We start from the raw sequence: 24,168 nt of genomic DNA, 5'->3' as shown, positions 1-24,168 counted from the left end.
GAGACTGGGAGTCACAAAATGTCCCTTGACACTGAGCAATGAGTTGTAGAAAATCAGTGACCTTGAACACGGGTGCCGGTACCAAATCTCACATTAGGGAGAGGGGGGCAGCAGAAAAGGCAAAGAGCAATACTGACCCTGTTACTCTTCCCGTTATCACAATGCTAGAATATGAGGTTATACAGAGCCTATCTTTCAATAACCATGTGTTAATCGAGATCCTCATGCGTCCATGTAGCTCTACGGTGCTGTTACTCCATGCAGGATATTTGAGGGCAAACAGGTTTCAAGCTGTCACCTTCTTTAAATCTTTAATTGCACCTTCTCTAACTTCTCAACAAAGATAATGTAATGTCTTCTTCAAAACACAGCTCTCTTTGAGTAGAAAGAGGCTATTCCAAAGGCACCTATCACCCTAAGCAAAGAAAAAAAACCCTAACAATGGAAACTAGGTTCTCTTTTTTTGTTTGTTCTTGCTCCTTCCTCTACTTTGGAAGGCAGATGCCCTAAGTGTTTGAGTCCCTCCCCCTTTTCCCCCCAAAGTAATAGTTTCTCTCTTTTACCCTGGCAAAAAGTTTTGTAGCTGTGATCCTGTCACAGAACAAAGGAGCAAGACTGCACCTTTGCCTCCTGACATGTATTTACAATACTAGCCTGAAGCAGGTGAGTAGGTACCAGCCAGAGTGAATATACATATATAGTATCCAATGAAAGGATGGTCTAAGCAGGAGAGATCTCAGAGACCACCCACATGCACAAAAATTTCCTGGCTCAGGCTGAGTAGCAAGTATATGCAACAGTGAGTGGGTCTAGCCTCAAGTAACAAAACTATCTTGGGCCTGTGTGCTCCCACAACCAGGGGGTTTCTAAACCTAGTCACACTGATGGCACAATTTCCTCAGCTATTGGGAAGCTGGGTCCACTACTCCCACACTTACAGCCTGACATCACATGATTGATGGCAGTGTTCTTGTATTATTCCTTTTGTCTTGAGCCTCTACACAACTCATTCGGGGTGTAGCTCCTCAGGAGAAGAGAGGGTGTTCTGCCTTTCCTTTATCTCTCTCTCTCACACACACACACACACAAACACACACACACACAAAATCCAGTTATCCTACCCCACTATCTCAACTAGCTAGTGATGGACCATGATTAGTAGTCAGCTTCACAGGGGCTTATCATCATTCAAAGGCATTGACTGTAGAGCACCAGGTTTATACCTATAAAGGACAGGGGTAGAGGAAACACTCATGTGGCAGCACTAGAGATAGTCCTTATCCCTTTTTGTGGGGCAATAATGGCCTCAAACTACATGTTAAATGGCACACGTGCCTATTGTGGGATGCAGCTGCCATTTATGCACATAGGATCCCTTCAGTATGATTTGATATTAACACTAGCAGCTTAACAAGTCTTCAGCTGTGACCAAGAAAGTGTGGGCTTGTAACAAACCAGGCATGGCCAACAGCCATCCATACATCATGTGACATACAGTCATTTCTGTCAGTCCCTGTTGCCAGGGGCTCACAACACTGATGAGTTTAATTAGAGCACCCTGTAAGCAAAGTCAGATGAGCCACAACAGAGCACCATATTTTATTCTCATACATTGCAAATAAGGCAATACAACTATGCACTGGTGAGGCAGTACAGTGGACTGGTTCTACACCATGAAGTTCAGCTGCTCTCCCCCAGGGTGAGCTTGTCGAACAGGTACTCTCCCATGCCATTCTGGGGCACTCCAAGGCACTTCAGGTTGGTGAGGTGGTCTCCCAGCTGCTTGATGCCCTTCACCTGCTCCTCCAGATACTCAGACTCCAGAAAGTCACAAAGCTGCAGGAGAATTACAAACAGGAGTTAGAAGCACAGATTTTTAGCCATTGCAGGTACTCATTAAATGGCATTATCTTGTGAGGGGACCTCAAGTTTGAGAGACGAACAAGTCTGTCGTTAGAGCTCTCTTACTGTCTGCAAAGAAGCCACTCTGGATCATGTCCCTGGCAATGGGGGCTGTATGAATTTTGGAAGGTGTCCCATCAGTGCATGAGAAGCTGTCCAGTTTCCTAAAGGAGCTGCAGCACAGGGCATGACATACGGTGTTGTCATATACCTATATGACAACAGACTGGACTCTTCTTCTCCATCATCTTTATAATAGAAATATTCACCCTTCCATCACACCTTGAGAAAGAAGACTTGGGAAATATGTTCTAACACTTGCCTTTTGGAAGGGCTGCCCTACATAGGTCCCCCTATGGCCTATGCTGCTTCCCAAATCTAACCCAGTTGTCCTTTCTGAACCACTGTAGGGAAAGGCAGCTTTTTCCCCCTTCTTAATCACAGTTCACTCACCCAGGGATCATTCTTCTCAGTAGCCAGGGCCTGGTTCAGAGTCTTCTCCAGCTGCAGAGCGCCCAGGCTGCTCCTCCGCTCATCCCGCTCTGGCTTCTGTGCCAGAGAACAGATTCACACCCTGCAGTGAGATACTCTAGCCTTGCTTTTCAGAAACAGCATTTTCATTTACAAAGCACAAGTTTTCATTCCTTGGAAGCTGCATTTATTTCAGTTCTCTTTCCTCATGACAGGGGAAGATAAAGCAGTTAGGTGCAGGGAAATAGCAAAAGAGAAAAGTTTCTCCTGGCCCCTCAAGGTCTGTCATAGCTCATGTACACAGTCCAATATTAGTCATTTGAAGCTCTAATCACTGAATAATGTCCAGCGCTACACCAGCTGTTGCAGTTAAAAAAAAACCCAATGTCCTTGTGACGAACTGGGAAAGTTCTTAATGTTTTCTCTGAATACTGTGTTGGTGCCTCAGTGTCCCCATGGCAGTTCTTAAGTATGTGGCAGAGCAAAGGGCCAGTGCACCTAAATGCCTGACACTCTGTCTCCTAGCAACTGATGGCCTGGGCCTCTCCTCTGCAAAGGTGCCAGCTGAAGGTGTTGGAGACAAAGGGATCAGGTGACCTCCTGGCCCGGGAAAGGGGCTGAGCAGAGAAGAGGGGCTGGGAGCGGTTGTGAGTCTGGAGCTGGCTGGGGTCAAGGGTGGAGGGCAGACCTGGGGGTCTGGCTCACTGCCCCCCAGAATGGACCCAGCCGAGGGGTCCGGTTCGCTGTATCTACAAGCTCTGTTTTAGACCCTGTTCCTGTCATCGAATAAACCTCTGTGTTACTGGCTGGCTGACAGTCACGTCTGACTGCAAAGTGGGGGTGCAGGACCCAGTGGCTTCCCCAGGACCCCGCCTGGGTGGACTCGCTGTGGGAAGTGCACGGAGGGGCAGAGGATGCTGAATGCTCCAAGGAGAGACCCAGGAGGTGAAGCTGTGTGAGCTTCTTGCCCTGAACAAGTCTGCTCCAAGGGAAAGGAGGCTCCCCAAAGTCCTGACTGGCTTGGTGGGGAGCAGTTCCAGAGCATCGCCCGGTGACTCCGTGACAGTCCTATGTTATCTTTTCTTCTTCTGCTAACTGAGGCCTCTTCTGTCACTGAGAGGCCTATGGCCGATTATGTGGAGATGACTTTTTTTGGCAAGGCCAGCATACCATGTTCTGTGCTATTCCCCTATTACTTAGCCCCTTTCCCTGGGGAGTTCAGACAAGCAGTTCCATTCTTGGATACAGAAATTCTCTCCTACCTGGATGTCCTGGAGGACAATAAGCCCCCCTAATTTGTTCTGATACATCAGGAACTTCTCTGCATGCTCCCTTTCCTCATGGGACTGCTCCTTCAAGACCTGGAGCACGTGCCTCAGGGCAGCAGCATCACGGTCAAAGTAGTGAGATTGGGGAGATGTAGAAGGTATTAACAAAGACCTTTGTCATATGATGTCAGATACCCATGGAAAAATTTCCTTCTAATACACAAAGGGGAAGTTAACTCTAAAGAGAGTTATTCCCAATTAAATCCACACAACCTAACCCATCATACCTTCTGTGTGAGGTTCATATTCATAGCAACCTCAGAAGAGCTTTTGAGTACCTGAATTTGACAATCTTCTAGACCCAGCAGGTATACTTCATTGCTCTCCTTGGGAAGTAAAGTATTAAGCAGCATATTCTTTGCATTGAGAGAGTTAGTTAATTCCCCCCATAGCCAAATTATTGTGTTTTATAGAAACTGAGATAACCCTAATTAGTTATTTAGGAGTCAGAAATTCCCACGCAGCTTTGCATACTCAGTATAGTTAGTTACCATACCAGTCCAAAAGAGGATTTAATATTACTAGAGCAACCCTTTTAACTGAAATATTTAAATGGTTAAAGGGGGTCAGGGAGAAGGCCACATTTTAACATGAATCCCAGTAACTGAAGTCAGCTTTGGAAAAAGAGGTTCTATGAACATAAAGCTCAAAGCATTCCAGTAGGCTGTTCTTTTAACCCCAACCCAACCCATTTGGAACTGACTGCAAGACAGCATTCAAGAAGAAGATGTGACATTTAGCAGGGTGTCAAGTGGTTCTACTATTCAATGTAAAAACTGATAAGTTCTATATTTTTAAATGATGTATTACTTAGGAAGTTTTAAAGAAATGGCTTCATATGTCTCTCAAGAACACTTCTATCTGCTTCCTTTGCTCTGAAAGAAAAAAACTCTCAGCATAGACAAATAGACACCACTGGCATACAGTGCCAGGTTTACCATACAGTTCACACCAGCCTCACACTCAGCAGGGAAGTTCTGGGACTCCATTCTTTCATAAAATAGAAACTTTAGCAGTAAAGTTAATCTTAAGATAACTTCCAATCAAACACTCTCACAAAATCCCACAACTCACCAACACCACAAAGCCTCTGCTTTCACAGCAGGTTTTAATGGTGTTCAAAGCCAGGTATGGGTGTGATTCACTACTATTGATGGCCTATGGAAACATCGTTCCTCACTACAGAAATCAGTAAGGACTGTGGGCTGGACTGTTTCTCAGTTTCCACAGGTAACATGACATGGCCTATTACCACATTTAACATCAATGGTGTAGGCCACACAGACAGGGGGGACAAATGAGCAAAGTTCAGCAGATTAATCTAATTCCTTACAAGGCTTTGTGAGTAAGGGAAGGAGTGGTAATAGGATGTTTGGGGGAATACGTTGAGACCCTATGATGATTAGATTAGATAAAATGCTCTCAGTAGTGTCCCTCTTTCCTATGCTCTCTCCAAAGGGAGGCAAGGGCCCTTCAGTTTTCTGAAGTGTTGCCTAACACACCTACTGTTCTATCAAGAACATAGGAAATGGGGAATCACCAGTGAGCAGGAATGTTTCTAGTGGAGTCCCACAGGGCAGCTGTTTTGATCCTATGCTTTTGACATTGAGGAAAGACCTGGAAGAAAAAACATGAAAACATCATGGATAAAGTTTGTAGATGATACAGAAATTGTGGGAATGGTGAATAATGAAGAGCACAGGTCACTAATATAGAATGATCAAGATTTCTTGGTAAACTGGGTGCAAGAAAACAAAATGTATTTTAACAGGGCTAAATGCAAATGGATACATCTGGAAACAAAGAATGTAGGCCATACTTACAGGATGAGAGATTCTATCGTGGGAGGCAGCAACTCTGAAAAAGATTTTGGGGTCATAGCAGATAATTGCCTGAACATGAACTCCCAGTGCAATGCTGTGGCCAGAAGTGCTAATTCGATCCTTGGAGACATAAACAGGGGAATCTCAGGAAGGAGCAGAGAGGTTGTACCAGTGCCAAATACAGAGATAAAACAACCACTGCTGGACTACTTTGTCCAGTTCTGGTGTCCATAAGTCAAGAGGGATGTTGGAAAAATTGGGAAGGGTTCAGAAAAGAGCCACGACTCATTAGAAGCCTGCCTTATAGTGATCGACTTAAAGAGCTCAATCTATTTATCTTTACAAAGAGAAGTTAAAAGGATGACTTGATTAGAGTTTATAAGTACCAGAGAAAGGCATAGACATTTCTAGTAGCGAAAGGTCTGACATGATCCCATGGCTGGAAGTTGAAACTAGACAAATTCAGACTGGAAATAAGGTGTACATTTTTAACAGTGAGTAATTAACTACTGGAACAATTTCCCTCACTGACAGTATTTAAAATTGAGATTGGATGGTTTTCTAAAAGATGTGCTCTAGGACTTCTGAGGAAGTCCCATGGCCTGTCTTATACAGGAGGTCAGGCTCACTGATCACAGCAGTCCATTCTGAATCTATATATCTATAAATCCCCACTCTTCAGATTCCTGGAAAGGACCTGAGGTTTTACATACATGAGACTGGAAAAAGCCAAGAGCAGAAGGGACACAGTTCAGCATTAAACTCTTTGGAGCAAGGACTGTGCTTTTTATTATATTTGTACAGAACCTAGCACATTGTGAGCACCACCAGAAATAAAACAAAAATAGAACATGGAGAACAGGGAAAACTAGAAACTGCAGAGGCCTAAGGGGAGAGGGAAGGACTTGATGGCAATAAACAGCAGCACAGGCCTAGGAATATTGGCAGTGGTGGTCACAGGAGCAGTAAGTAGCATTTGTGGCAAGGGTAAAACCAAACATGGCGCATCCTATTGTACGTGAAGGAGGCAGTAGATAATTACAGTGTGTCTTCATTATCAAATGTCATGCTGGGGCCAGAAGATAAAATATGCGAGTGTGTTTTTAAAAAACAGGCAAAAGTCCCCTGACCCACATGCAATGATTTCTCACACTTCTTTTGCCAGTGAAAGGCAATGCCTTGCTACCTGTTTTATTCAAAACATTTTATGGGTGCACCTTCAAAATGTCATGCACTGATGGCACCTGGCCTCTGTCAGTGCAGGAGGTCTGTGTGGGAGTGAATGAATTTTAAGAAACACAGGGACAGGAGCCACTGTCCCTCTGAGAGATCACACTGACTTTTCTTCTCTTCCTTTCAATCCTAAAAAAACCAAATACAGGTTTTAGCATGTAGAGGGAAAAGCCTGATCCTGGTTCCTTCCACAGTCACACCAGAGGGTAAAAATGAAAGGAATTCTCCCCTCTTCCCTTGGTGAGCTCATGCACAGTGGAAGTGGTAAATCAATTAATGAATTTCCTTAATAGCCTATAATACTAACAGTCCATCTCAGCCAATATTCAACCAGCTTGAAAATCTGCATTCCACATTTTTAATATGGGCAAAGCTAAATCAAAGAGATCAGGATCACAATGTTGCAAAACAACATCCAAACACACTAGAGCAACCAAATTTCTGCCAACCCATTATTTATCACCTGCAGCTCTTCTGCTGGAGCAAAGATTCCTGGGAAGCCCAAACTGTCCTAACTAGCCTCTCCTGTGAAGGACAGTGATGGAGAAGGTAAGGGAAAGGAACAAAAACTAGCAACATCAGCATTGGATCAGGGCCCCCTTAGGTGGCACTAAACCTTTATGAAGCATTATACAATAGAAAATAGAATTTTTGTAAAGGTTTCTTGGCAGTATCTATATGTCAGTGAGTTTAGCTGTCTTCCTTCTAAGGAAATAAAAGACAAGGAAGCCATGGCATTTATCCCATGTCAACAGTGGCCAGCGCAAAGGTAGCTACTACAAGCCAAGATCGCTAGTCTTTCATACTGATGCCTTAAACACAGTTACTATTTCTCACCACCTATATGGTGCCTTTTTAGACATGAGAACTCAATGCTGAGAACACTGCAGAGATGATCTTTGAACACATTCAGCCTGGCATGGTACCTCAGTTCTCATAAATCCAATGCCAGAGCCCTGTAAACAGGAGGGATACCACTGTGCTTAGGAAAGGTTTCTCTCTCCCTTCAACTACAGCTTTCCAGGTAGCTTCTAACAAAATAGTGTCTCTGCCCATTGCAAACTGCTGCCTATAGAAGTCAGGTGGCAGAACAGTCCTGGAAAGCTCTATTTGAGAGACACTAGACTACTTCCAAGGGATACTAGTACGTGGCATCATTCTGCTTAGTAAGAGATTTTCCACACACTATCTGCAGTGATGGGGGGGGAGGGAGGAAAGAGAGAGAGAGAATCTCACTGGTGTAGAAATACTGCCTGGAGAGACAACCGTATGGCAGACTTGAGTGGAAGATAGAGATAGGTTGGTTATTAAGTGCTATAAGAAAATAAGCTCATTTGTACATGCAGTAGTTTCTGAATCTGTTTAGGGTAGTGGTTGAGGGATAAGACAGGAAATGATTGAGCCTTCAACTATGATTGGGTGTTACGTTTCAGATTCCTGCTGAAGTGGGTATAGTCAAGAAGCATATGCATGTTATTAATGTGCAGTAGTTAGAGCACTAATGGAATTTTGAGTTCTATTGCCTGTACGTACAGCAAAACTATACATGTAAGCCAGTTCACTACAGCACACAATAAAGCCAAAAATATCAAGTTACAACTGAAAGCCATGTTTTATTCACAATATTGAGCGTTCAGTCAATTCATCTTCTCTGCGCACAGAGGTGTCACCAAGCTAGGCAGTATCTCAGAGTGAAATTCACCTGCTCTCCCGCAGGGTGTGCATGTCAAACAGGTACTCTCCCATGCCATTCTGGGGCACTTCCAGGCGCTTCAGGTTGGTGAGGTGATCTCCCAGCTGCTTGATAGCCTTCACCTGCTCCTCCAGGTAGTCAGACTTCAGAAAGTCACATAGCTAGAGAGAGAGAAGGAAGAATAGATATGACCTGTTCTGCTGTACTGTCACTTGATGTTTAAGTGACTATGTAGAGAGGATGAAAAATTGGAATTTCAGTCCTATAAAAAGTTTTGTTACTTCCACATTTCATCCCAACTCAACTGCTAGGCAAGATTCCAAGGGAATAAAATATATGAGGAAGAAAAAGAAAAAAGGAAAATCAGAAGAGCTCTATGTTTCTGAAAGAAACAATATTAATGGCAGAACAGTAAACATCACATAAAAAAAATCAAATGCACATATACAAAATGGGGAGTAGCTGACTAGGCAGTTGTACTGTGCTGCTGAAAAGGAACTGGGAGTTATAGTGCATGACAAACTGAATGAGTCAACAATGTGATACAATTGTGGAAAAAGCTAATATTCTGAGACATTAACAGAAGTGTTGAGTGAGAGACGCAAGAGATAGTTGCCCTCTTTACTAGGCCCAAGCTGCAGTACTGTGTCCAGTTCTGAGTGCCACACTTAAAGAAAGATATGGCTACCCTGGAGAGAGTCCAGGGGAGAGCAACTAAACCTCTTATCATATTTGACTTATGAAGCAAGCTTTAGAAACTGAGCATGTGTAGTCTTTAGAAAAAAGAGGGAGTGAGCAGGGATCCATAACAGTCTTCAAATACGCTAAGGGCACTTACAAAGAGGATGGTGATCAATTGTCATCCATGCCTACTGAAGGTAGGACAAGTAGAAACAGGCTTAATATGCAGCAAGGGAGATTTAGGTTTGGTATTAGGAAGAGCTTTCTAACTGTAAGGATAGTTAAGCCTGGGGAAAGGCTTCCAATGAGGCTGTACAATCCCCACCATTAGAGGTTTTAAGAACAAGTTGCACGAACATTTGTCAGAGATGGTCTAGGTTTACTTGGTCCTGCCTCTGCAGAAAGAGCTAGACTAAATGACCTTTAGAGGTCCCTTCCAGCCCTACATTTCTATGATTTAGCTCTAGATGGAAACCTCAAAAAAAAAATTGGAGTTTCCTAATCAGGACAAAATTCCAACCACCACATTTTGGCTAAGTTTGACATGGAACCTGTCTGCCTGAACTGCTGTGGTGTCTCATGGGAGTTGGTGTTCTGGTGCCACATGCCCCCATTCTCCTCCGTAAGCCTGAGAACCCAATCAGACAACATTCCAGGGACTACACACCACTGTGATTCAGCCAGAGAGAAAATGGGTGTACCATGTGAGGTGTAGCATGGACAGAGCACTTTGCCAACAGATAAGAAGGGGGATAGGAGTCATCTGCAACCCCATGAAGCTCCATGGCAGTTCACAATGATAGACTGTGTTACAATGACCCAAAAGTTAAATTGTTCAGATTTCCCCACACACACACCCCCAACAGAAATCTGAAAGATATTAGTAGAAAGATGTTTCTTCAATGGAAACTTTTCAATTTTGTAGAAACCACGTTTTCCATCAAACATCATTGACAGAAGATTTCTGTCTTGCTCCAATTGTGGACCAGATCGTCACTTTTGACATCACTTGTCAAATCAGCATAGCTCCATTGAGGACCTGGGCCTGTTTCAGTGCAGTGCAGGGTTGAGTGCCAAGCAGCTCGTTCATGGTCAACTACATAGGGAGAGGTATTGTGTCAATGTGTCACTGAGCACTTGCAGTTAAAATGCCCTCCATTTTGTGAGATTACCATTACATGGTGGAACTGCCAGTCAGGGAATCTCAAACAGATAAATGTCTTCTAGTTTGAAAGATTCTAAATAGGCCAACAGCCACTGTTGTCATATAAAGAAATCTCCCACTCCCTGCCCAGAAAAGGTAGCTTATGTTCCCATATACATCTCCGCTTCAGTCTCAACTCCCACTCATACTCACATGGGGGTCATTTTGCTCTGTAGCCAGCTTGTGCATGTCCAGCAGGGCCTGGTTCAGAGTCTTCTCCAGCTGCAGGGCACATTCCAGGGCCTCCTGGCCATTCCCCCACTCATCCCGCTCTGGCTTCTGTACAACCCCAAGCAGAAAGTTATGTGCCCTTTAACAAATGGACTTCTAGCTTCACTTACTGAAGTCTGTGTCTTCTGTAGTATGCAATACCTCTGTTTGGCCAAGCCCCACTGCTTCACTTTCTATCACCCGTGTGCTGCCCTGTCACAGGGAGTTCATTCCCCTCACTAAAGCTTTCACTGGGCTTTTGTTTAACTTATTTTCTTAGTTATTCCTATTTCAAGCAATATGCCTCAATGCTGTATCAGATTGTGGTAACACTAGTTAGAGCTAAAATTTACTCAGACCGGTGCGCTGCAAGCTTCTTGCACTGGTAGACCTGTATGATTATCAACTTGGCAGAACATTTACCTTGGTATTCTAGGCCAAATGCTTTCCTCAAACCACCACCTCTTTACCACAAAGATTAGCGGATGCCAGCCACCCCTCTCCTCCAAGCGAGGACACTAGTACTGTACATCTACTTCTGAAGCCCATACCTCATCAGAGAGCTAGACAAACAGGTCAGCTAGGCAACTATTTAGAGAGCTGTTACTTGAGCTCATCTGTCATATTCCTGTAGGAGTCCATCAGTTACAGCCAAAAAAACATACCTAAAACAAATACTTATACTCCTGTTTTGCATGCTTAGTTCCAGAGATCTTTCTCTTGCACCCAGATTGGTTTCTCACCTTTATGTCCTGCAGGATAATACGTCCTCCTCGTCTGTTCTGGTATTTCAGGAACTTCTCTGCATGTTCCCTCTCCTTGCGGGACTGCTCCCTCTGGAACTGAGCCATGTGCCTCAGGGCCACGTCATCACGGTCAAAGTAATAGGACTGAGGAAGACATAGGAGATCAATGGAGCCAACTAGACCTATAGAGGAACTATATATTCCATCATCTGTCATTAGACAAGTGTACAGCTACCTGTTTAATACCATGTGTAATAAGGTGTGTACATAATAGACATGGTCTGAACACCAGTGCAGGAATTGCCAGACTCTATAAAACCTGTGACCCATCCAGTAGTTACTTCAAAGGAAGGTCCAGGACCTACACATTAGGCACAGGTGATGCAATCTGCCTCCTCATGGATGTCTCATCCTAAAACTAAGAAGAGATTGGCTTAAATATGAGGTTTTTATCCATTCCAATACTTCTGTATTAACTGTTCTAACTCTAGATATTCTTGTTATCCATGTAACTATCCAATCCCTCTTTGAATATTAAAAACATTCTTGGCCTTGATAACATCTGTGGTAATGGATCCCACAGCCTAATTACACCTTGTCCCCCATCTCCATACAAGGACACACTGAACTGCTCACTGAGCAGATACCTTCACCGAGTTATCCACAATGAACACAGCCACACAATTTTAAAAGCAACTGAAACATTAAAGTGCAGTAGAGGCATATATTCTTAGGTGATTAATACAATGGGAATTACAGTTACAGACTCTTCCCCACTACTGACTCTGCTCTGGATTTAGAGCTCTCTTTTCCCTGCTTCCTCCTCCACACTCAGTCTAACCACCTGCTTGGAAGCACAGAATGGCTACAGTGTAACGTGGGAGATGCAGTTCTCTATTCCAGGCACCCAGGGTGGACTACAACCAGGGCGGACTACAACCAGGGCCGACTCCAGGCACCAGCATTCCAAGCAGGAGCTTGGGGTAGCAGTCCGAGTGATTTTTTCCCCCAAGGAGCACACCAAATTGCCTCCGCAGACAGCAGGGGCAGTCTGTGTCCTGTTAGGGTGGCACGCGTGTTTCCGTGGCGGTGGCAATTCGGCAGCAGCTTCTATGTTCAGCTGTGCGCAGCGGCGCAGCTTCTGTCTTCCAGCTGAAGACAGAAACTGCCACCGAATTGCCACCGCCGCTGAAACATGTCTGCCGCCCTAACAGCGCAAGAACTGCCCCCACTGTCTGCGGTGGCAATTCAGCACACTACTTGGGGAGGCAAAAACTGTAGAGCCGGCCCTGACTACAACACCCATGAGGCACCAAGGCAACTCAGGCAGATGCCGGTCACTGTCAAACCAACCTGAAACAAAACATTTTGAGCATCCAGGCAAAATATTATAGTGTTTCCTAATTGAGGCTTTTCATTCTATAAAAATTTTACAATTCCATCCTGATTCAAGATAAAAACAAATGTTGAAATATCAGTTTCTCCTCAGAAGAATAAAATTCTCATTTTCAAACAGGTGTGCTGCCTGGAAACTGCATGCTTCTAGATAGTAACAATATACAGTTCAAATCTAAATTACATTTGTAACTGGATAGCATTTCCCCTCTCTCTATCTGTAAGCTCCCCATGCTAGAAAGGAGTGCTCAGTTTTTAGGCTATATATTTTTCAGAAGTTATAGGAAAACTGGCCTAAGTGGAGTGCAAAGCAATAAGTATATTGGGGGACTACATTAATTAAATTAGAAAGATCAGAAGGGCTGTATGTCTATAATTTGCTTTAGAGTTGACCAAGAAGGACTTACCATGTCTGTCTGCCCTATTGATATTTGACAAGTATAGACACCAAGTATGACAAGACATTTAGGCTGGTGTCTTGGAGGATAGCTAGGAATGATGCACAGAAATAGACTGAATATCACAAAAGACTTTTGACAAGATTTATCAGCCTGTGGAAACCACGATTTAGGGCTTTGAAAGCTGTACAAACTAGCCACCAAATTTTAAAAAAGTACTATGAGAAACAATCCAGATTTAGCAGAGAGATTGAAGAGTCTTTTCCCACCTCAGTACTTAAAATAAATAAATAAATAAATAAATAAAGCAGCTTCTAAGTTTTGCCCCAAACAGCTGCAGTTCAGAGCATTGCTCAGGAAAAGAGCTTTTAGAAGTGCTTCTGTTTTAAACCATTAGGCATACTCACCATAGAGAGATATACATAGCTAGCATACAGTTCCAAGTTCACCATCCGATTGATAGCAGCCATACATTCACGATGAAAGTTTTGACACAACTGGGACTCCATTACACTACTACTCATAGCTGGCTATAAATTTCAGTATAAACTAACAATTTAAACACCACTGAAGCCAGAGTCTGGGTCACATTCCACATCTAGCATTAATACTCTTCAGGGTAGGATGAGTGTGCTTGTCATGGGCTCTCCAACCAATTGAAATGTCTCCTCTAATCCAGGAACCAGTCAGCATTCTGGGGATGGTTTGTAACAGAATTGCCCCAACTGAGCAGATGATTCAGTAATACAGAGCACCTGTTGTCCTGTAACTTTAGAGGTTTATTGATACTTTCTTAGAACAGCATAGTCACTACAGGAAAATCTCTGGTTTTTGTGCAAAGAAAGTGGGTTAGTAATTACACCCAATTTCCCAAGGAAGAAGAGCTAGAATGGGAAGTTTGAGGGAATTATGCCTGTGATGGCATGTCTTATTGTTTCCAATGCTATCTTTTGAATGGTGTCAAGGCTACTTACCTACCAATAAAGCTGTTTGATAATCTGCCTTTATATCGAAAGCTCTGAAGTCCTGCTTCCCCTGAACCACTCAGTTCAGGAGTCTAGATCTGGAATTTTGGATTGACCCATTCTAGAGTGGAGCCAGCTGCAACGTCCAGACCCAGATATGAACATCCTCAGCACTCAGGTATTTTTGGATGTGGGGTTTTGGTTCAGATCCACCTCTAGTGTCTGTACATTCAGATCACCTGATGTCTGTCACAAAACACAGAGCAGTGATAGCGGGGATATCAGAGAGTAATGAGGTGAAAACTGTGGCAGGGACAAAGGAAAGCAGCAGAAACCAGAGGAAGTGGCAGAAACAATCAGGAACTGCTGAAAAACTCATAAGAATCTGATGTACCTGACAGGAGCATCTTCAGAACACAGAGGAGTAAGAATAGTCAAGACATAGAAGGATAGGGGAAAAAAATCAAACTGAAGTGGGAATAAGAAGAATGTGGCATGATGTCACAGGCTAATGCATTTGTAAATATCAGGAGCTTAAGTAGAAGTGTAGTAACCACTGTGGCCATCTTGGGTCACACACTGGGGACAGAACTGGAGAACCTCCAGAACTTGAAAATTGAGCTACTACAGCTTGAGTTTTAAAGCTAAAGCTTTCTCAGTGAGGCTGCAACAGCCTCATTTCCTCTATGAAAGGGACACTGAGGCAGACCTATAACACACACTCATCCATGGGTTACGTGGCTGTGTTTGTAGTTCTTGATATTACAGATGAGTTCTTTATCGGTACACTCTCTTTTTGGATTTTCTGATGGTAGCTACAAAAACATCCATGACCAATTTTCTAACACCAGAAAACAGAGCTAATGGATCTATTGGAGAAAGCACACTCCAATATATTTTTGCAAAAAAGGCACCAACTCAAGGAACTCTCATTTCATTTATAAAAACATGTGTATTATGCATATGATGGAGAAATTGTTCACCGGGGCACATGGTGCAATTGGATTCATTCTGCACTGTAATTTCCTCAGCGCCCCACTATTTGATTTCCTTTCTTAGGAAATATCCCTTCACCCAATAACTCTGGGCCTAGTTTTCAGGAACAAACTCTACAGAACTCAGTTAAACAATACAAGTCAGACATATTTAATAGATTATAGACAATGTAAAGTAAACAGGTGGGTGGAAAAATTCAGCTGCCTACACAACCCTCATTTCTCCCCCAACTCTAACATGTGCTTTGGGGTTGTGTGATTAGATAAACCATGAGTTTATGCCATCAGAGCCTCAGAACTTCCACTTCCCTGGAGTTAATCATGGATTTCCCAGAGTTCTATCGTGTAAGGAATTCTCCCATATGCAGTTAATAGTACTGGTCTTTCTATTAAGGGAGCTGGATGTACAAGTTACTGTAATACTGTTTCTTGATGTATGGCTTTGATACAAGCTGTTAGCAGAGGAGTTTTTTAGTCAGTGTAGTTCTCCTCAACAGCCTAGTGTCTTTAAATAGCTATTGAAGATGAGCTGAGTTTGTTTTGTATCCTAAAAGATCTAACCCAACAACCTTCATGGCCTTACTAAAGAGAGAGCACCTGTATTCACTTACATGCTTACACCATTAAGAGCTACTAATCAGAGAGTACTAGCCCTAGCAAAACTTGTTATCCTCAACCAAACATCTTTACAAGAATTCTCTTTTTGTCACATGTCTAAAATACATTATACTCTCTATTTAGAATACTAGAACAAATAAGGCCTTACCGCTGACAAGTAGATATAGCTAGCATATAGCTCTAGGTTCATTGTGAGATTAACATCAGCCTCACTGTCAGAGGGAAAGTTCTGACACACCTAGAAGTCCATATCTTTGCCTAAAAAAAATATAGGTATAAAATACTAACTTAGAGCCTCTTCTAACACTACTGAATGAAGAACCCATCCCCAGAATAAATGTAGATGCCTCTACCCTAGCACAGCTGGTGCTAATACCATCCCCAACAAGGTGGGAGTGTGACGGGCAGCTACTGCCATCCAATGGAAATATACCTCTTCATCAGTGCTACTCAGCACTGTAGGTGGGGCTGTGACAGTATTTCCATTGCGGAAAAAAGGACTTTGGTGTATAGCTAACTTGTTACAATGATATTGCTGAGGAGAGGAGGACCGTATCAAGCAGAATGCTCTCTAGTTTCTCATGGTTTTTAATGCATTATATGTGTAATGATTACAAGTCGCCTAATAAATATGTCTGCTCACAGTGGTCTGTAATGAGGTAACTAAAATGTAGAGCTTGGGGGCATGTTCCTTGGAGCATGCATGGTGTTTTTTGTGGTATTTCCTAGGCATCCATACAGTTCTCTGTATGGGTGTTCTGTGAAACTTCGCTTCCTTGTTACAGTGGAAGCTCTGGAGGGTCTTCTCTGTTAATTTAGCTCTCCCTACAGTAATGCCTTTTACACACTCATGCTCTGCGGTCATGGTCATGATGACAAGAGGGACAGTCTACTGCTAGAATATTAGCAAGCCAGAAAACTAGAGCAGAGAAGTACTGGCATGACTCCTTACATTCTCTAGTAGCTAGGATGATGGTGGAGGAGATAGTTAGCAAGTGGCTTTAATCTTGTCCTACTACTTACAGGAGAGGGGCATCTGATATGGCTGCGATGTTAGATATTACATTGGCGATGGCCCATAGGAGTATTTAAGGTAAGTATGGGACAGGGGGAAGGTGCCATATTAATGGCCATGACAGAAACCTTTATATACAGTTTTAATAGATACCACCCATCTGGGATATCAGGAGTTTGCTGGCACTAGCACCCAAAGACAGTGTGGGAGGAAGGGGCCTTATATTTCCAAATCTGAAAGTTCAGATCCCCATAACTGAGCACAAGCAACAACATGCATTTACTCCAATCTGTGTCAATCACTTGAGCAAAAGCCTTTCAAGAGTGTTTTCCTGGTTCTATCCATTTTTAATGTGTCTTGGTTTCTGGCAGTTTACTGATTCTGTGCAGTATGGGGATAGCAGACTAGCCAGGAGCCAGTGGGAATTATTTACATATATTGGCTGTATTTAACCGGTTCCAAAATAAGTAACTGCTTTCATGGGTGAGTAATCTGAAGAACTAAAAAGTCAGAAAGCTACAAGATATATATAATTTAGCATAGCAGAGAAAAATACAGTTTGATATTAGCATGTACACTAGGCAAGGTTTGGCACTCTGTTCTCTGTAAGGTCCCAGAGCAGCAAACACGTATTGAACTTAATTAATCTGAGCAGACCCAGTGAAAGCAATAAAAGTTCTCCTGGTAGTAAAGTTAAGCACATACATACATCTTTGCAGATTGGAGCCTTCATCATAACTCATAGGGAGGGGGGAAAATCTGTGCTTTGGAGCTGAAAGTCTCCATCTTTAAGTCTTTGCCCAAAAAGTGAGTTTCCATTTTCATGAAGGGAAGAAGAATGGGGAGTTCAAGGAAAATGCTGATTTTCTTTGTATTATGGGCAATGGAATGAAAATTTTAAAATATACATGAAATGTTTAAAAAGACTCAACTTTCAGACTTGGGTGCCTAAATCCATATTTTGGCCTCAATCTTGCAACAAGCTCCGTGCAGGCAGATCCCTGCCTCCACACAGAATCTCAGATGTTCATGGTGTTCTACATGGGTAAAAGGATTCACCAATGCAGGACTCATTGCAGGAGTAGGAACTTAAATGCATAAGTTGCCAGATATTCCAGGGTGCTGACCATCTACAACTTTCTGTGGCATCAAGCCAATCTGATGCATGTAAGATTGAAAAGTGTACCCCTAGGTTTTATAAATAATCATGGACCCAAAAAGAATTTTGCATTGTACATACAGATCCTCTTGAAACAGTTTAAACAACCTTCTGACACTGCAGCCAGCGCTGTGCTGGCTGTGGGTATACATTTAACCTAGGAAGACAACACGCACAACTGTGATTTGATTGAAGTTCTACTTTGAAGATTTCTTTTGAAGATACAGAATATTAACTGAACAAAGTAAATGAAACCAGAACAGCCACAAAGTGTGAGCTAAAGGTTAATAGCAATAAATCATGTATTATCAAGAGATCAAACACTTTTATAGAATGCCATCTTCCATTTCTTAAAGTCAGTAAGGGATAGGATAGAAATAATTCAATATATAGGTGAAGTGAGTATGAAAAGCTAGAATGATTCAGTAAAGTTTTACAGTCCAGTTAATAAAGTCATTCCTTAAATTAATCCAATAGTGATTTTAGGTGGAATGGGCATTTATGCATTATCTTGAGCTTCTCCAATCCATGTCTGTTCTTCACTCCACGCCATACCCCTAGTACATGGGGCTATAAAAAAAATGGATTCACTTCTACCACTAGAAACTATTTCCACTTATTGCAATAATTGCACTACTACACACTGAATGGGGAAACAAGAAAGTAGCAGTAATGAACCAGGTTTGAGAGAATGAAACAATTATAGTAGGAATACTCCATGCCTGCCAAAAGCATGGTCCCAAGGACAATCAGTGCAGCTATTAACTTCCCCAAACTTATACTGAGCAACAAATGCCTCTTGCAGCTATGCCCTGCAGAATGTTCTCACTGGAGGGAAAAACAAACACCACACACTCTTGCTTTGTTTCATGAAAGGAAGTGACCCGACCCTCTAACCTACAGAAACTAGAGGGAATTGTTCCTGATCTCATCCTCAGTGCACAACAGAAGAGAGGCCTCACATGTGTTACTGTGAATTAACAGGCTTTTATCAAAACGTATGGTTGTTCATTTAGAAGAGGGTGGAAATATGTCTCATCCTACCCAGGAGTGCATTTAAGGATGGTGGCCTACTGTGGAAGGAAAGGGGGGGGGGGGAAAGAAGGGAGAAAGAGTCCTGGAGCAGAAGACAGACTGCCCCAGGGCAGGAATTGTAGTTCCTACTACCACAAGCCTGTGCTTCAGTTAGAGGAGTCTCTCCCTTCTTTGAGGGAGGGTTTCTCAGTGAAGATGAGCCCCAGCCAGTGCTGGACTTAAACAAGATAAGCCCCATCCTGCTGTGAGTTGCAGAACAATTCTCTCCGGATGAATCTCAGCACCTCCCTTTGCTGCTAGGTCTGTCAGGTTTCCTTCGGGGCAGGGGGGAGCAGTGGTTTGAACTCCTTTGGAGGCAATAGGTCTCAACCCACCACTCCACTGAGTCAGATTCCAAGACTACAAGAAACCAACGTGAACATCTACTCTGATCTTCTGTAGAAGACAAGCCCAAAAATTTCCATAAATTCCTGCTCCATCTCTTTTTTCAGAGAAGGAGCCAGTACCTTTTAGAAATTGTCAGTAATGGAGAACACACCACAACCCTTGTTAAGTTGTTCAAGGGTTAGTTACTGTCACCATTAAGTGTACACCTTATTTCCTGTTTGAAGTGGTTTAGCTTCAACTTTCAGCTATTGCTGTGCCTGCTAGAGGTGTTGTTCCAGCACCTACTCCTTCCTGTAGTGTCTTTTAGAGTATGAGTGGAGCTGAGTAACAGCCACAGCTAGAAGCTGCTTCACTTTGCTACAGGTGCCCAGTAGGTGAGGTGGTCCTATACTAGAACACACCCTTTTAATATATAGTTGAGCAGGGAACATACGCTGGTGGAAACCTATCCTGGTCAGATAACTGGAGGCTGTTGGAGTGTTCCATCTAAAAAAGTCAGAAGGGGCAGGTATCCTTTCTTGACAGATAACTAGCTGTGCTATCCCAAACCAGCCCTGATACAGGGCCTCTCAAACACTGAGTGACCTGTCAAACTCTGGTTTTATATGGCAGACACCAGCTAAAGTAAGCGCTACAAGAGTCTGCAAGGAATCTTGTCTTCCCTCCCTCATCCTCATTTGATTTGGGTTTGTTTTTCCTGACACTCCCTTTAGGAGATCATAAGGGATCAACCCTGTAGGCTTAAGGTCTCTTCATTCCTGGAAGCAGTTGGATTAGTACTAGTTCTCCTAGGGAAATTCTTCCCCTTCAGAATAGCTTTCCCAAATGAATGTTGCCATTTGTAATCTGAGCTCCCATAATTCACCAAACCAATGTAGGAGCACTAAGGCACTATTTCTCCATCCCATTTTCGTCTGCCACTGCTACCTATAGCTAGTCCTACTCTTGGCATTTTACATTCCTATTGCTGGCTAGCTGATCCAACGACTACTACATTTGTAGTGATTCCTCCAGAACTATGTACAAGAAGATCTGCTGAAAGGAGTCAGATTTTAGCCAGAATGTGTGTGGAGAGGAAGACTCAGGGCCGGCTTTAAAAAGTGCGGTGCCCAATTTGAACAGTTTTGGCGGGGCCCCGGTAGGGATGACTTTAAAAAAATATATATAAAAAAACAGACACGTGGGGCTTATACTCACCGGCAGTGCTCAGAGTCTTCAGTGGCAGGTCCTTCACTTGCTCCAGGTCTTTGGCAGTACTAAAGGACCCACTGAAGTGCCACTGAAGATCCAGAGCAAGAGAAGGACCTGCCGCAAAAGTGCCACTGAAGACCTGGAGCGCTGCCAGGTGAGTAAAAATTAAAGAGGTGCCTCTAGCCAAGGAAGGGATTCTCACTGGGCATGGGGCCCGATTCAGGAGATTTGGTGGAATAGGCCTAAAGCCGGCCCTGAGAAAGCTAGCATGAATAAACTCCTCATAGGGCCACATCTGTTGCTGTATAGAATGTTAGCTGAATTTCTTTGTCCCTCATTACATTATGCCCTCCCTTGCTTTGTTCCAGTACAGTTTAGAAGCATCCTAGATACACACACCAGTGAATGCCACATTACAGCCAAAACAGCTTTCATTCCTCTTTATTTTGAGCTCAGGCAAGACATTCCTTCTAAACACAAGAACCTGTACTGCATTCAGCTGCTCTCCCCCAGGGTGTGCTTGTCAAACAGGTACTCTCCCATGCCATTCTGGGGCACTCCCAGGCGCTTCAGGTTGGTGACATGGTCTCCCAGCTGCTTGATGGCCTTCACCTGCTCCTCTAGGTAGTTAGACTCCAGGAAGTCACAGAGCTAGGGGAAAAAGACAGAAGTAAAGTGAAGGTGGATTGTTCCAATCCTATATAAAAAGGAGGAGATATCACACTTGTCTCAGTCAATATTGCAAGACTCCATGGTCCACTGGGGTCATTGAAAGGAAGACAGCATGGAGCCCCCACTGGTGACCTTGCTCAAAGCTGAAGTTGGCAAAGCATGGACAAAAGAAATCAGTTCCCACCACATTTCAGGGGGGGAATGTAAAGTTAGCTCACTTAACAGCACCCAATGTGCAATGGGCAAGCACCAAATATGAGGGACCCACACCAGAGTTTTAACAAGCCTCATTCTACCATCAGTTAGCATGGAGAAGTATTGGAAGAATTATTTCTCATGTCTTACATTCTACTCTGTGCTGATTAGGCCTCAGCTGGAGGCTTGTGTCCAGCTCTGGCTGCCACATTTCAGGAAAGATGTGGACAAACTGGAGAAAGTTCAGAGAAGAGCAACAAAAATGATTAAAGGTCTAGAAAACATGACCTTTTTTCAGTCTGGAGAGAAGACCAAGAGGGAACATAAAAGGTTGTTACTTGAAAAAGGTTATGTACAAGAGGGGAGAAAAATTGTTGTCCTCTCCTTAACCTCTGAGGATAAGCTGCAATTTGAGCCCATTGCTTCAAGGGAGGTTTAGGTTGGATATTAGGAAAAACTTCTTTACTGCCAGAGTGGTTAAGCACTGGAATAAGTTGCCCTAGGGAGGTTGTGGAATCTCTATTGTCCAACCTGCTCTTAAAAAATCCCTGAATACTTGTCAGGGATTGTCTAGATACTACTTAGTCCTGCCTTGAGGTCATCTAGTCCAGTCCCCTGTACTCAAGGTCCCTTCCAATTCTATGATCAGTAAAGGAATTCCCATCAGTACTGCAAGTCAGGAAGGCTACTGTAAAGTCACCTCATGCACATGGCATGATACTGCACAAGCCTCTCTCACCCAAACATCCAGGTAAGGTAAGAGGGTGTGAGAAGAGCTAGTAGTTAAAGTCTCTCCTCTGATCCAAACACCTGCATTTCCTTGTGCTTTATTTCTATTGTGGCAACACCTAATACCACAACCAGGGAGCAGATGCCCACTGTACAAAGAGCATGCACCCATGGTCTCAATTTAAGATTAAGCTAGTACTCACATGGGGGTCATTCTTCTCAGTAGCCAGCTTGTGCAGGTCCAGAAGAGCCTGGTTTATAGTCTTCTCCAGCTGCAGGGCACATTGCAGGGCCTCCAGGCTGTTTCCCCACTCATCCTGCTCTGGTTTCTGTCAAGGCGGACAGCCATAGGGGGAAAAAAAACATGTACAAACACACCCCACTTGTCTCATTTATGAACCACAGATAGCAGGCTCCTTTTACAATACACTGCACCATTTCTGAAGATGAAACAAGGTATTTTATCCTTTAATTTTATGAGCTACTCCATTCCTTAGTGTGTCATGGGCGGGGGGAAGAAGGTAAGCCAAACTCAGGGCCAATTAAGGCTACTATGGAATGCTCTACAAATGCTGTTTACTCCTGATCTACCACCTCCCCAACTATACTACCTAGTACTCAGACACTCCCTACCTCTGCCTTCATCACCATAGTCTGCAGTGCAAGATGTTTTACTGCAGGGAATTGGGAACCTCAAGAGGACTTAGAATGCAATTCCCCTCAGATGATTTTGAGGAAACATGATCACACAAATAAAGGTTAGCAGTCCTGTAGAGGAGCAAGTTGACTACAAACCCATTTGCCACCAGTAACATGCAGAATAGACCCTGGCTCTAGAGTTTTTCCACTCACTGTTCTCTGGGTACTCATTGAAATATTTATTCACCTGGATATCCTGCAGGACAACACGCCCCCCTCGCTTGTTCTGGTAGGTCAGGAACTTTTCTGCATGCTCCCTCTCCTCATGGGACTGCTCCTTGAGGAACTTTGCTACATGTCTGAGGGCTACATCATCACGATCAAAGTAGTAGGACTAGAGAGAAAGTTATGCAGAGGATATTTTCCTTTCAGTGTCTCAACTCTGTGACTAGTTACAGGGAGAAGAATCTTCTCTGAATCCCTATATCACCACCCACTGCCCCAGAAACAGTTACAAGATTCTAAGTCAGTCTGTAATAGTAATTAACTTCCCTCACAACTCCTACAATCTATAGAAAGGCGTTAGGCCTTTGAATCTTAACGGTTACTCTGCATAAAAGATGGGTGTAACAGCTGCACATGACACACTGTTGTGATACAGCACTTCACCTTGTGAGCTAAAAATCTGCTACATGTTCTGCAGACAGCAAAAAAAAAAAAAAACCACAAAAAAAACTTATGTTCATTATTAAGATGGTTTACAGCATCAATTGAGTTGTCCCATTCCCTCATCCTCTTTCATTTATCCACTACTTGCACAAAGGTTTCTTTACTGTTGATTTCAGCATTCTGGAGTTATCAAAAAATTGATAGAGGAAGAGGAAATAGCTGCCCAGAATTCTAGAAAAAAAGAGACAATAATGAAAAAAGGTTGCTTGCAATAAGGTAAGTACCTTGATATGTTTTGCTGCTAAGGCAATCAGAGGTTAGTAACCTTGACATTTCAATTGCCATTAAGTTTGAGGGAATCCCAATGAGAAGTATACCCTCATTTCAAACCACCAGCACATCAGGAAACACTCTTCTCCAATAAATTATGGCTACAAGATTACAGAGCAATTAGAGCCCTGTTCAAGACAAAATTTTATTTGTTTTAAGACAAAGCTACTCACCATAGACAGGTAGACATAACTAGCATACAGCTCCATATTCACCATGCAGTTCACAGCAGCCTCACAGTCAGCATGGAAGTTCTGACGCACCTGGGACTCCATTACCTTACCTCTGAGGTTTAGATGTAAAACACTCACAGACACTTGCAACTGAAAGAGCCTCTACACAACCACTATTGAAGCAAGAGCTTTCGCACACAAGGATATAAAAGCCTGTCTCAGAGCACTTGGTATTAATACTGTTCTGAGAAGGACAGAAGTATGACTGACAAGCTGCTGCCATCCAATGGGAATTTCCTTTCTCACCAAGAA

General features: G+C 43.2%; 3 protein-coding genes across 3 annotated transcripts; all 3 read right to left on the bottom strand.

The window, feature by feature from the left end:
• Window positions 1-1,680: 1,680 nt before the first annotated feature.
• On the bottom strand, window positions 1,681-4,690 carry LOC115660309 (ferritin heavy chain B-like). Its single transcript, XM_030581600.1, has 4 exons — window positions 4,598-4,690; window positions 3,636-3,782; window positions 2,356-2,451; window positions 1,681-1,836 (listed from the first exon to the last, which is right to left on the bottom strand). Exons 1-4 carry the CDS (start codon window positions 4,688-4,690, stop codon window positions 1,681-1,683), a joined length of 492 nt encoding a protein of 163 aa, XP_030437460.1.
• Window positions 4,691-5,203: 513 nt separating this feature from the next.
• Window positions 5,204-13,608, bottom strand: LOC115660499 (ferritin heavy chain A-like). Its single transcript, XM_030581969.1, has 5 exons — window positions 13,492-13,608; window positions 11,289-11,435; window positions 10,489-10,614; window positions 8,460-8,611; window positions 5,204-5,318 (listed from the first exon to the last, which is right to left on the bottom strand). Exons 1-5 carry the CDS (start codon window positions 13,606-13,608, stop codon window positions 5,204-5,206), a joined length of 657 nt encoding a protein of 218 aa, XP_030437829.1.
• Window positions 13,609-20,944: 7,336 nt separating this feature from the next.
• On the bottom strand, window positions 20,945-23,958 carry LOC115660361 (ferritin heavy chain A). Its single transcript, XM_030581706.1, has 4 exons — window positions 23,857-23,958; window positions 22,932-23,078; window positions 22,249-22,374; window positions 20,945-21,100 (listed from the first exon to the last, which is right to left on the bottom strand). The coding sequence occupies exons 1-4, from the start codon at window positions 23,956-23,958 to the stop codon at window positions 20,945-20,947; spliced, it is 531 nt and encodes a 176-aa protein (XP_030437566.1).
• Between the last annotated feature and the right edge of the window lie 210 nt (window positions 23,959-24,168).

This window comes from Gopherus evgoodei, chromosome 12, assembly GCF_007399415.2.
Source record: "Gopherus evgoodei ecotype Sinaloan lineage chromosome 12, rGopEvg1_v1.p, whole genome shotgun sequence".
Classification (NCBI taxonomy): Eukaryota; Metazoa; Chordata; order Testudines; family Testudinidae; genus Gopherus; species Gopherus evgoodei.
This window is presented reverse-complemented; position numbering and strand designations above follow the sequence as displayed.

Coding starts and splice junctions, on each gene's coding strand:
- LOC115660361 (XM_030581706.1), bottom strand. CDS start 23,958: ATGGAGTCCCAGGTGCGTCAGAACTTCCATGCTGACTGTGAGGCTGCT. Junction 22,375..22,931: donor TTGTCCTGCAGGATATCCAG/GTGAATAAATAT, acceptor CCGCCTTGACAG/AAACCAGAGCAGGATGAGTG. Junction 21,101..22,248: donor CTGAGAAGAATGACCCCCAT/GTGAGTACTAGC, acceptor TTTTTCCCCTAG/CTCTGTGACTTCCTGGAGTC.
- LOC115660309 (XM_030581600.1), bottom strand. CDS start 4,690: ATGGAGTCCCAGAACTTCCCTGCTGAGTGTGAGGCTGGTGTGAACTGT. Junction 3,783..4,597: donor GTGGTGTCTATTTGTCTATG/CTGAGAGTTTTT, acceptor ACATCTCCCCAA/TCTCACTACTTTGACCGTGA. Junction 1,837..2,355: donor CTGAGAAGAATGATCCCTGG/GTGAGTGAACTG, acceptor ATTCTCCTGCAG/CTTTGTGACTTTCTGGAGTC.
- LOC115660499 (XM_030581969.1), bottom strand. CDS start 13,608: ATGAGTAGTAGTGTAATGGAGTCCCAGTTGTGTCAAAACTTTCATCGT. Junction 11,436..13,491: donor GCTATGTATATCTCTCTATG/GTGAGTATGCCT, acceptor TGTCTTCCTCAG/TCCTATTACTTTGACCGTGA. Junction 10,615..11,288: donor TTATCCTGCAGGACATAAAG/GTGAGAAACCAA, acceptor GGGGTTGTACAG/AAGCCAGAGCGGGATGAGTG.